Here is a 13,538-nt window from a genome sequence, read left to right as displayed (position 1 = left end):
AAAATTTAATTTGAATCATCCATTAGATATTACTCTTTAAGGTTTTTAACCAGTTAAATGATGCAAATATATATCTTATGTATTTTTCAACAGATGTTACAAATTTCTCTATTACAAAAAAAAATCTTGGGAGGGAGACAAGACGTGATCTTCTCGGAAGACAATTTGGCATCCTGCGAGAGACACTTTGTCACGCAAGAAAAGGCAGTGAGACAACATTTAAAACAAGTTCATGGACATCTAACCTAGCAGTTATTGGAATACATTTGGCAGACACACTTCATGTGCTCCCAGCTCTTAAAACAATGACAAGCAACAAGCAGAACACGTAGCTCGCCAGCAGCAGCAAGCTAGCAGATGATCTGACCGCTTCTCCTTAGTGTGCGTTCAGTCCCAAACCCTTCACAACGCGAGAGGTTGAAACTCGAAGTGGCAAAAGGACACCTGCTGTACAGGCTTTTAAATGATCGACGCGCAGCACGATAAGCAGAACATGCAGCACGCCAGCAGCAACAAGTCAGCACATGATCCAACCGCTTCTAGTTAGTGTGTGTTCAGCTGCACCCCCTTCACAACGTGAGCAGCGTTATATGTCCTGCGGGAAAGAGATTTAACCATGCCTGGGGCCAGAAATAAAGGACAAGTATTGATTTTACAATAGTTTTAAAGTAAAAGTGAAAATAATGCATATTCCCATGAAAATCTCTTTAAATTTTCTTCCTCTTTCGGCTGCTCCCGTTAGAGGTCGCCACAGTGGATCATCTTCTTCCATATCTTTCTGTCCTCTGCATCTTGTTCTCTTACATCCATCACCAGCATGTCCTCTCTCACCACATCCATAAACCTTCTCTCAGGCCTTCCTCTTTTTCTCTTGCCTGGCAGCTCTATTCTTTGCATTCCTACTCCCAATATACTTAGTATCTCTCCTCTGCACAAAGCCAAACCAAAGCAATCTCGCCTCTCTGACTGTTTCCCAACCGTACATCTTGAACGGACCCTCAATTGTATTAATTTCTAATCCTGTCCATCCTTGTCACATCCAATGCAAATCTTAGCATCTTTAACTTTGCTACCTCCAGCTCTCTCTCCTGCTTTCTGGTCAGTGCCAACGTCTCCAACGCATATAACACAACTGGTCTCACTACCGTCCTACAGACATTCCCTTTCACTCTTGCTGGTATTCGTCTGTTACAAATCATTCCTGACAATCTTCTCCACCCATTTTACCCTGCCCGCACTCTCTTTTTTACCTCTCTTCCACAATCCCCATTACTCTGTACTGCTGAACCCAAGTATTTAAACTCATCTACCTTCGCCAACTCTACTTGCATCCTCACCATTCCACTGACCTCCCTCTCATTTACATACATGTAGTCTGTCTTGTCCCTACTGACTTTCATTCCTCTCCTATCTAGAGCATATTGTCACCTCTCCAGGGTCTCCTCAACCTGCTCCCTACTATCGCTACAGATCACAATGTCATCAACAAATATAGTCCACGGGGACTCCAGTCTAATTTCGTCTGTCAACCTGTCCATCACCATTGCAAATAAGAAAGGGCTCAGAGCTGATCCCTGATGTAATCCCACCTCCACCTTAAATGTACCCATCACTCCTACCATAGACCTCACCACGGACACACTTCCCAACGTACATAACCTGTACAACTCTTATATACTTCTCTGCCACTCCAGACTTCCTCATACAATACCACAACTCCTCTTGAGGCACCTTATCATATGCTTTCTCTGGGTCCACAAAGACGTAATGCAACTCCTTCTGGCCTTCTCTATATTTCTCCATCAACATCTTCGGAGCAAACATCGCATCTGTGGTGCTCATTCTTGGCATGACACCATACTGCTGCTCACTAATCACCACCTAACTTCTTAACCTAGCTTCCACTACTCTTTCCCATAACTTCATGCTGTGGCTCATCAATTTTATCCCCCCCTGTAGTTACTACAGTCATGCACATACCCCTTATTCTTAAATATCGGCACCAGTACACCACTTCTTCACTCCTCAGGCATCCTCTCACTTTCCAAGATTCCATTAAACAATCTGGTTAAAAACTCCACTGCCATCTCCCCTAAACACCTCCATGCTTCCACAGGTATGTCATCTGAACCAACAGCTTTTCTATTCTTCACCCCCTTCATAGCTGTCCTTACTTGCTAATCCGTTGCACTTCCTGATTCACTATCTCCCCATCATCCAACCTCTTCTCTCTCTCGTTCTCTACATTCATCAGCCTCTCAAAGTACTCTTTCCATCTGCTCAACACACTCTCCTCGCTTGCGAGTATGTTTCCATCTTTATCCTTTATTACCCTAACCTGCTTCACATCTTTCCCAGCTCAGTCCCTCTATCTAGCCAATTGGTACAGGTCCTTTTCTCCTTCTTTAGTGTCCAACCTCTCTTACAACTCATCATACGCCTTTCCTGTAGCCTTCGCCACCTCTCTCTTCACCTTGCGCCATATCTCCTTGTATTCTTGTCTACTTTCTGCATCTCTCCGACTATCCCACTGCTTCTTTGCCATCATCTTCCTCTGTATACTCTCCTGTACTTCACATTCCACCACCAGGTTTTCTTTCCTCTTTCCCGATGTCACGCCAAGCACCCTTCTTGTTGACACCCTTATATCATCTGCTGTAGTTTCCTAACTGTCTGGTAATTCTCACTACCACCCAGTGCCTGTCTCACCTTCTCCCTAAACTCAACCTTGTTGTCTTCCTTTTTCAACTTCCACCATTTGATCCTTGGCTCTGTCCTCAGTCTCTTCCTCTTCTTGATCTCCAACGTCACCCTACAGACCACCATCCTATGCTGCTTAACTACTTTCCCCTGCCACCACTTTGCAGTCTTCAATCTCCTTCAGATTGACTCTTCTGCATAGGATGTAATCTACCTGTGTGCATCTTCCTCCACTCTTGTAAGTAACCTTATGTTCCTTCCTCTTCTTAAAATACATATTCACCACAGCCATGTCCATCCTTTTGGCAAAATCCACTATCCTCTGACCTTCACTCCTCTCCTTGACACCATACCTACCCATCACCTTCTCATATCCTATGTTCCCATTCACCAACATGTCCATTGAAATCCGCTCCAATCACCACTTTCTGTCCCTACACTGTTCATCACTTCATCCAACTCACTCCAAAAATCATCTTTCTCATCGCATATCCAACTTGCGGGGCATATGCACTAACAACATTCATCATCACACCTCCAATTTCCAGCTTCATATTCATTACTCTGTCTGACACTCTTTTCACGTACAAAACACTCTTGACATTCTGTTCTTTCAGAATAACCCTAACTCCATTTCTCCTCCCATCCACAGCATGATAGAACAATTTGAATCCACCTCTGAACCACCTGGCCTTATACCCCTTCCATTCAGTCTCTTGCACGCACAATATATCAACCTTCCTTCTCTCCATCATATCTGCTAACTCTCTCCCCGTACCAGTCATACTGCCAACATTCAAAGTTGCTACCCTCAGTCCCACTCTCTTTACCTTCCTCCTCTCCTGCTGCCTCTGGACATGTCTTCCTCCCCTTCTATTTCTTAGGTCAACAGTACCCCAATTTCTGCCAGCACCCTGTTGGCTAACAGTACTGGCGGTGTTTATTGTTAACCCGGGGCACGATCAATAAGAACAGCTCACTACCCAAAATGTTTATTTTAGGAAATGTTAAGACTCGAACCTAGGACCTTTTGAATAGGAGTCAGCAGCTCTAACCGTGGTGGTACTACCAAAGAAAACGGGATAACAAGCAACACTAACCCGATTTCTTTTTCTTTGGTTATAGTCTTAGGGTAGAAACGCATTTGTTCTGATATACTTGTATCTTTTGTAAAAGTGCTTATTTGATATTTGGACTTCAGTCTTCACACATTATACACTTCATGTCTACATTTTGTGGTTAGCACTAAAACATGGAAAACATTTGTCTTTTAGGTATGTGTTCAACATTTCCTGTCATCCTACACTCGCACAGATCTTTGTAGACATGGAACACACATGAAATACATGTGTTCCGAATAACAATATATTTTTTTAGCCTAGGTACCTGACTCACTGATAAACAAGGCTTCTCAGGCATTAGGGGGGTTGGTATACCAGGCTGCTTGGGATTATCGACACATTTACAAGACAAAAGATGCTGAATTGAGACGTGTAAGTGGACTTAAGGTGGGCCGAATTTACAAGTTTTCTCATAAGCTTTAGTAATTCTAGTGTTAAACAGATGATGCCTTTATATTCAAACGAAGAGACAGACAGGATATGCACAAATATCTGTCCTTGCATATCTACATAGGGCTGAATGTTAGCCTGGTATTACTAAACATCAATGAAATATTTACATTTAATTACAACGTCTAGGTATTGATTTAGCTGAACCTTAAACCAATAACCAACTCTTTGAAAAAAGAGAGTACAGTGTTAAAAAAAATTCAGAAAAGGGTAAAAGTCACTATGAGGAAATCCTCAGTATGGATCTAAACTGCTCGGTCTTAACACTTTAAAATTTCACCTCTAAATAATAACAGGGCAATGCTTACCTTAGATTTTTAATCCTTTTTAGATTTTAACCTGTGCACAAATATTTTATATTTACTGGTTATAGTTCTCCCAAAAATTTACTAAGCTCATAAATGAATGAATAATATGCTTAAAATAAATCAAAATGAGGTAAGAAAATGCTTAACAGTAAAACATTTAGGACAAGACTAAAGAGAGCAGAGCTGTTCCACCAAGCCTAACCTAAACAAGGGATTAATTCAAATCACTTACCCCAGAGGTTTGGGCTTGTGAGTATCGAGTGAGTGTAACTGACATCTTTTATTCTTCTTACTTTTGGGAATTGCATCTATCATATCATTTAATTTTGAGCTACAATCAACACAAATAGAAATAAATTATAAATTTGTCAAATTATGTGTCATTTAACTTCAGTTTAGGTTTAATCAGATCAAATACTCACCCGTGAACATAGAACAAGGTGTAAAGTTTCTTTGCATCAGTCATACACGCTCTAGTTAAAGAAAGAACTCCTGTGGATCCTACTGTCAGGGGCTCCAAAGCTGGATTTCCTGATTCAACAAGCTGGGAAAACAGACGTTCAACACTACGGCGGCAGCCAACACATGGAACAAGCTGAGACAGTGCACTGAATACTTCCCGGGATGTCACCATCATGGCAATGTTCAAATCCTGTTGCTTCAGCATACTGTGGTACTAGAAAGGGAAATGAACAGAATAAGATTACAAATGAATGACAGAATGCCGAATTATGCATATTGTTAGGAATAAGAAGAAAGTATTTGGTGACTAACAAGTATTTTTTAAATTTTTGTTTAAATTTACATTACTACCTGAACTAGACTAATCAAGTCTGAAAATATTACTGATAATAAACCAGCAACAGCAAATTAATCATACACCAGACTATTCAGTCAGATGACAAATTAAGCTAATCTTTGCTCAGTTCCTAAACCAGATATTTTTCCCCAAATGAAGCAATTTTTGGACAAATGATAAGACAATATGAATCTATAAAGTATTACTGATAAGTATAGATCATAGAAAAAAAAATTGGAATTTTAATATCACTTATTATTCTCTTCAAATGACAGATTCACAGATAAATATGTCAAAACATGAATAATGCTTTCCCAATGTAGTAGCAGAAGTGCAACCGATTCAATTTTTAACTAAATTATTCAATTCAGGAAGGAGGTGTTTATCCCAGCAACAATAGGTGAAAGACTGGTACTGTTGGATGGGGTACCCAGGGTTCTTTGCTTATATTAATTTTTTAATAGTATTGTGCTCCAAGTTTAAAAAACAAAAAAGAGGGACACAAAGTGTGCTTTTTATGTAATACAATGTAAGTGCAAAGTAAATGACACAGTAATTAAATGGATATACAAGTTACCTGCACCAGTGTAGAGACCCCAACACCACACAGCAGTTTTTTTTCTAGCAAAATAAAGTGAAATGCTAGCACTCAACAGGAACAAGGGAGTTTCCCTCCCATATGATTTTGCCACTGTTGCTTTTTCTAGAAACTGGTATTTTTCATGTGACCTTTTTGCCAAGCATTCTCAATGTAATGGCCTATGGTGCAGTTTCATGAGGAGGTACCCCAAAATAACCGGAATCTGTACCTGGCGCACAATCTAGAGTTAGTTGGGACTTTTGCAACTAGGTGTAGCATACTTACAGAATTCTATGGCAGTCTGCCAAGTTTGCAGTGTTCATATGGCATTCAGTGTTGGATTCTCTTGGTAATTGTTAAACGTGTTCTGCGATTTTTGTGATGGGTGATCATAAACAACAGTGAGTCTGTGATAAATCTTCTCTTCTCTTGGAGAAAACAGCTGCTGAAACTGTAGTAATGCTTGAAACTTCTTTTAAAGAGGAAGCTTTAAGTAAAACACAGGTCTACGAGTGGTTTTCGCATTTCAAATGAGGGGAAATGTCACTTGAAGACCAACCAAGATCTGGCCGACCATCCACAATTAGGAATGATGAAAATCTTAAAAAAGTTTGCAATGCAATTTACGAATATTGTCATCAGGCTATTGAAGAGATATCTGAATTGACTTGTGTCTCTTGGGAGTTTTTGCCACCTTCCCTACCTGTCCGATCTTTTTCTTGTTCCCGAAAGAAAAAAAGAACTCAAAGGAAAGCATTTTTGTACTGTGGAGGAAGTCAAAACTGGGGGGGAAAATCGCTGCATGTATTGGGAAACGTTCCTCTTCAGCATTTCCAAAAATATTTCTGCCAGTGGGAAAACTGCTTGGACATGTGCATTCATTCAAATGGAGAGTACTTTGAAGGAAACTAAAGTTTCAGCAAGTAAAAATTATTAAAACAATTTAATTTTCAATTCCGGTTATTTTTGGGTACCCCTTCAGTTTTTCAATATTTACATGCTGAACATTCCAGCCGCAATAATAAACTTTCTAAAATATCTATATGAAGAGGTAGACTATATTAGCTCACATGCAAATCACAGTAATCAGATGGAAACCATAGGATGTTATCAGTTGAGGGGCTCCCAGGAGTTGATCTACTATTCATTATCCTGTATTTGAAAATGAGGTTCCTTTGTGTAGTATTTCAATCCTGACTACCTCTGCTATCCATTTCACGCTAGAAGGCTAAACTGACCAAGGGATCCCAATCCCATATGCCCGATCAAGTTTCCCGTGTGTTAAGAGTGACTTTAATCACAGAAAGGGTGCATGTTCCACTCAATATAAGATCTTTAAAGCTTTTTTTTTTTTTTTACATTTAACTATTATATAAATAAAAATACTAATATGACAAAACCCTTATATTTATCATTTAAAACATTACTGGGTAGGAAAGAAAAAATCTTACCTGTATAAACTGTTTCATTTGTGCTGTGTTCATCTGAAAACTTTCAAGGTTTAACACATTATCAGAAAATTCCATCACCATCTGAAAATACAAGTAAAACGTCTCATATATATATATATATATATATATATATATATATATATATATATATATATATATATATATACACACACACACATAGTACTAATGTAATAATTGTGCCAAATATGCATTTTTAAAAAAGTAGCAATTGTAGCAGTTGTATTGTCACACATGCAGTGAAATTCTGACATGTCCAAACAACATACAGAGCAACACCACTCTCCAGCATCAGGATAAATAAGAATGTATTAAATAAATACTTTTTTTGGATTTTACAAAAAGCACAGCATGGCAGTACAGTATATCCAAATTCTCACAGCTTCACTTTAACACACAACACTCAAATCTCTGTGTGTATATACATGTCCGTTATAGAAATCCACCAATTAATACCAAAATTTTGTACCCCCTCATTCAGTTGATCAGGGAAAGATTGCGGACTATGCCAGATCCAAAAATTTGACCCTGGCGCTATATTGCACTAAGTTAAAACCAACATATTAACTTTGTATATAACAGACATACTGACAGTTTGGACAGTTTTGGCATCTTTAGTTTGCTGTTAAATATTGTGTTTTCATAAGTAGTATAACATGTTTTATAAAGTGAGAGACAGAGTGTAATTAAGATAACCCAGATTTAGATAACCTGAACTAGAATTGTGAAAACTTGTAAAAACTCTCATCAGGGAATACCTGAAATGGACAAAGTAATGTTCGAGTGATGTCATCAATTTATATATGCAAGCAGAAGGATAATTAAATTTATGTCAACATGTCTTGTAAATTACTTTGAACCCTTTCTGTACATCTACTGTTAATTATGCATTTTCATACGAGTCAACTGAAACAATTATCTTAGTTGTGCAAAAAAATCACCACATATTCATTTAAACAATTAAGTATGAGGCAATATTCATGTGTTTTAGGTCATGTGAATGGCCTAAACTCATTTTAGACTTGCTAGTTTCAGCCCAAAGTTTGATTTGGTTCAGCACATTCACAAAAAGCAGCAGTAAAAAAAAATAAAGATGAAAGCAGGAAGAAGTAGAATCCGATTACTTGCAATTGCTCCTGGAGAAGTAAATTATTCAAGAATCTAACAATGATTAAAACAAATCACCCAAAAACAGAATGGAAATTTATTAATACTAAGAATTGTGAGTAATAGCAGATCTCTGCATTTTATTTAGCTTATGTTTATTATATTTCATGACAGATGTGAAGATAAATTAATTTATTGAAGACAAAAAAGGTGCTAGTGCTGCATCACAAGAAAAAGGGATGATACATTCATCTAACATTGCTATGTATAGGTACACACCTTCAGCAGAATTTCTGTATAAAACATTGCAAGAGAAATACAGCATTGTCAAAAAATTGACTAAGAGAAAATTTGAAATGCGACACTTTCAGTTAGCAATATGAATTATTTAATTCTGTGCAAGTTTAATTCAATATTTTAATAGTTCCAAATGAACAGATATGCTCAAAACAAAATTCTAAAAATCTTACACATTTGTCTAGTAATACTCCAATCAATTACAGCCAATCTAAATAGGCTAGGTTTTAATCTAAATGACTTGAACATGATTAATAAATTGACAAAAAAACAAACTTTTTTTGGCCTCTCTTTCCTAAGCTTTATGTAAATCTAGTTAAAGTGCTCCTTTATTCAGAGCATTACGGTAACTAAGGAAGCTCAGATGTTGTTACAACCTGAACTTCCTGTAAAAAAGAGAGCCGACTGTCAGACCCTTGAAGGGAGAGAAAAATATTTTCTTTTACAGTAAACACAGAGGTATAATAAACAGTAAAAGCAATCAGTATTGCTCCGTGCATGGAAAGAAATGGCAGATGTAAATGTTGTCCAGCAGAACTTCAACTGGAAGAAAAGGAAAGACACACTTTTGGCAGAATTAAAAACAGCAGCCGTTTTGATGGGTTTAGACCTTTAAATCTTTAACTAAAACAGACATTCCGAATGTGGATGACAATTCTTAGCCTTGTATATTCCTGATATCTTATTAGCAAGCTTTTACTTTCCTCTATGCTATATTATGTAGAAATGTTTTGATCATTTTCATTAGTTACCAAAAAAAAAAAAAAAAATTTGTAGGGATTTTAGTATTTCTTATGGTTAGTGAGCAATAACCCTTAGCATTTCGTTAATAATAGTAAATACCTTCAACCTGAGATCTTCCGTTTAACTGTAAAAATACCAAGATTAACATATATTTTTACAAATCCTATTAGGCAGATGCATAGTGTGTTGGGGGTGTGTGTGTTTTTTTTAAAAAGAGTAACGGAACTGTCCAGTTCTAGTAAAAGCAAAGCTGGTGATCAATATCAGCCCCTAAAAAAACCTGATCAGAGCATTCCTACATTTCCCCCCAGTTTTCTAAAGTATGTTCCCTTGTTTCTGACTGAATGCAGTTCTATAGAATAATGGCTTATTTATCACTTCTAAACTCAGAAGGAGCTCCAATTGAAGGAAAAACCACAGGCAAGAATATTTCCCACAAAATATAAAATAATGCATCTTATTAATTCGCTTAATTGGCTTAGGTAATCATATCTTGACTTCCTGTTTAATTGGCAGAGTGCAATATCTCTTAACCACACCTTTCTAATACTAACACAAAGGACTCTTTGTGCACCTTCTGCTTCTTTTCCACCAAGCAGTGGGTGTCACTTCCTCATGACTGAAGACCCTTAACCACCAACCTCCAAGTTCAAATGTTAATGCCAAAAGAGTGCTTTAAATCCCAGCCAAGAATTATTTCCAGGACTGCTTCATTGGTGTGGCTGGAATAACCCTGGAGCTATTCTTATAACATGAATCAATTCACACCTCAATTAATCCTTTACTATCAATAACTGCAACAGTAGTTTGTCCACTAATACACATGCTGGGAACACCAATTGCAATTGTAATATGGTTTTTAAAAAGATATTAGATGGTACAAAATAATAGGATTTACTATCAAAAAGGCAAAAAACAGAAACATTTGTACAAAATCTCAAAAAAAAAATTGTAACTATGATATTGTAGTTTTACTGCGTCAGCACTGTAATTTTACAAGTTTAAGTAAAGTTAATGGACATAAGTACATTACAGAAAAAAAATCAAACAATATGACATCTTATGTGGTGAAGCATTTTCTTTAATGCCATAAGTATTATGGATAAATATCTTCTCTACATATTTAGTTAGTCAAAAAGAAATGTATTCTAAGCTACTATTTATTTTAGTATTTTTATGTTTACTAAACAAAAAGCCTACAAAACTTCAATTTCAAGAGAAAAATGTAATGGGTAACAGCTGTGGTCTATAGCTTAATTGTAAAAATATCAACACATCAATATAGAACAAAAGGCTTCTATACGTTTAAGTCATGCAGGTGCTCTTTAAACAATTTTTTTACAATCAAAAAAATAAAAAAAAAAATATCACACATCGTTATTGGAATCAGATGATTCAGCAACATGACATTCATGATCAGTATTGGCAAAAAAAAAAAAGAATGTTGGTTCACACACATTAATATTGCAAGGATATCCATATGCATTGCTGTTTTCAATGTTATTTATTTCTGAAATACTCCAGCATTTCTTTAAGAAGACAATCGTAACTTTATAAAGCACAACTTAAACCTCTACAGTAGATATTATTACAGCTTTCTTTATCAATAACACAGCTGTAATTGTACATAAGAAACATTTGGGAGTTCTGACTGTAGTCTTTGTGTTGATAGTTTAAATATAATCCAAATAACTTATTTTATACCACTCCCAAGAAGATGAAAAATGTAGCTTATATGCTGAACCTTATCAATAGTGTATGAGCTTGAATATAGGTGACTTGCTTTAGGAAAACTTACAACCTGAAGTTATAAAATAAGGATTGGTGGTGCACGAGGGGAAAATGTTAACTAACGCCTACCAAGAACAAATGCCTTCGCTGTCAGCTCAAGTCAAGCGATGCTGCCATTTTTGTTACTGATGGGGACATTTTTCATTATTACCCATTAATCCTGAAACCTTCCCCATTTAAAAGTTTGAATAAAAACATGGTTGAACCATTTTAGTCAAAAGGTAATGCCGCGCTAAAGAGCTAATAACACATTCTTTACTTTGTGACATTCTACTCCAGTACTTCTGACTTCCACCAATGCCCATCACTTGAACTGTGCACTCAATGCATATCCTACTCTAGGGAAAGACAGTGTAAAAAAATCTGATAATCTTAACTGCATGCATATTTTCTGAAACAAGTCGTTTCCATTTTGATGTGGGTAAATTCCATTTAAAAGTATGGCTTTTGTTACACATTCTCCTTTTGCATGTGTCCGCTAAGATAGATGCTTTTCTGACTAGATAGATAGATAGATAGATAGATAGATAGATAGATAGATAGATAGATAGATAGATAGATAGATAGATAGATAGATAGATAGATAGATAGATAGATAGATAGATAGATAGATAGATAGATAGATAGATAGATAGATAGATAGATAGATAGATAGATAGATAGATAGATAGACTCACTTAAAAACAAGCATCTAGGGTAAATGAATGAATGTCACAACTGTGAAACCTATCAAAAAAAAAAAAAAGATAGGTTTTGTATTTTTGAATACAGACCCCCCCCCCACCCACACCAAACACGCATATACAGATAAATCAAAATACAGAGATAAGGATATCTGATATTTCTTCAGTAACAGCAAAGTAATATCTGTGCAATCTTAAGACAGGACATTCTGAAAATTGGTATTTTCACATAGCTCATAAAGGTGTCTTGCTGCAGAGAAGCCTGGTTTATTTCTTGAAACACTGACAGCTAATGTCTAGACGGTCTACAGAGGATTTACATCAATAGTATTCACATTTCATAAAAGTCTAAGCTCCATATAACTAGGAACAAAAACTGTTCATTTGTAAGGTGACAAAATCCTAATTTATGAATAAATTAAATGTGATTGTATGGCTCACAATTCCATATAAACCAAGTAAACATTCTTTCATTGAAAGACCTTGTTTTACCAAGCTTCAAGAATTTGTGAATTTATGTAAACAAGTTTTTGCATACTAAGATATGCACAATTTACATATACCCATAATATATATATGTAAAACTCATCACATTAGTCTGGCAAGACAGATTTCTATTGTATGGATATACAAGCACACACTCCAAAATATATTTAAATATGAACAAAGATAGAAATAGCTCACAAACGTAAACTTAAAACCATTTATACATAGACGCATTTATTAATATCCTAAAATGTATACCGAAGGCAGCGCAGGAAGACTTTTGAAATTATCAATGTACGTGAAGATAACTTTATGCACCCAAAAAAATAAATAAATCAGGAAGACGTAAAAAAAAGGTTGAACGAAAGCCAATGTTTCCTTTAGAACTGCATGCACAATCTCGATGGAAGCACATCTTTTATGGCAAAGAGTTGCTCAAATCATAATTAATGCTCTTCAAAAAAATTATTTGTCAGCGGAACGCAACCGTAACGGACTGCGTATTGCTGCTGCTGCACATTGACGCGAAATACACCGAATGTAATCCATAAAATTATCAATTAAGAAATTTCCCTCACTTTAATATACCTCGTAAAAAATGTGGTATTATGATGAAATTCAACGTAACTATATAAATAACCAAATATAAAAAACTGTTCTACCTGTGGTGCAGTTGTTATATACATAAAAAGTGACCAATTACAGAATACCCCAATTTGTGGTTAATTAATCTCGTCTAGAAAGTTCAGACAAATCAAAAATTTCCTTCTCATTTCAATAATTGCTAATACAAATAAGTTTGGATCGAAAAGAAACACCACTAACTGTATACGGACACGAATAATAAAATCTGCGCTTAGTCAAAGAAGCATGATTTCTCCCACAATCAGAACAAAAAGCTCCCGTGAGCGTAATCATCGCGTTACTATACAACCACGCAATCCATCACGTTTTCCACGACATTCGCAGCATATACGGCCCTGTTGTCCTAGTGGGAAGAGAA

General features: G+C 36.4%; 1 protein-coding gene across 6 annotated transcripts in view; it reads right to left on the bottom strand.

Moving 5' to 3' along the window:
• Nucleotides 1-13,538, bottom strand: part of ggnbp2 (gametogenetin binding protein 2) — a 41,566-nt gene that overhangs the window by 26,613 nt on the left and 1,415 nt on the right. For all 6 annotated transcript variants that reach the window (XM_039756831.1, XM_039756836.1, XM_039756832.1 and 3 more), the window contains exons 3-5: nucleotides 7,410-7,490; nucleotides 5,002-5,255; nucleotides 4,812-4,910 (exon numbers count right to left, since the gene is read on the bottom strand). In XM_039756831.1, the coding sequence (XP_039612765.1) occupies nucleotides 4,812-4,910; nucleotides 5,002-5,255; nucleotides 7,410-7,490 (434 nt within the window). The remainder of the gene's footprint in view (nucleotides 1-4,811; nucleotides 4,911-5,001; nucleotides 5,256-7,409; nucleotides 7,491-13,538) is intronic.

The sequence above is a fragment of the Polypterus senegalus genome, chromosome 6 (genome assembly GCF_016835505.1).
Source record: "Polypterus senegalus isolate Bchr_013 chromosome 6, ASM1683550v1, whole genome shotgun sequence".
Classification (NCBI taxonomy): domain Eukaryota; kingdom Metazoa; phylum Chordata; class Cladistia; order Polypteriformes; family Polypteridae; genus Polypterus; species Polypterus senegalus.
This window is presented reverse-complemented; position numbering and strand designations above follow the sequence as displayed.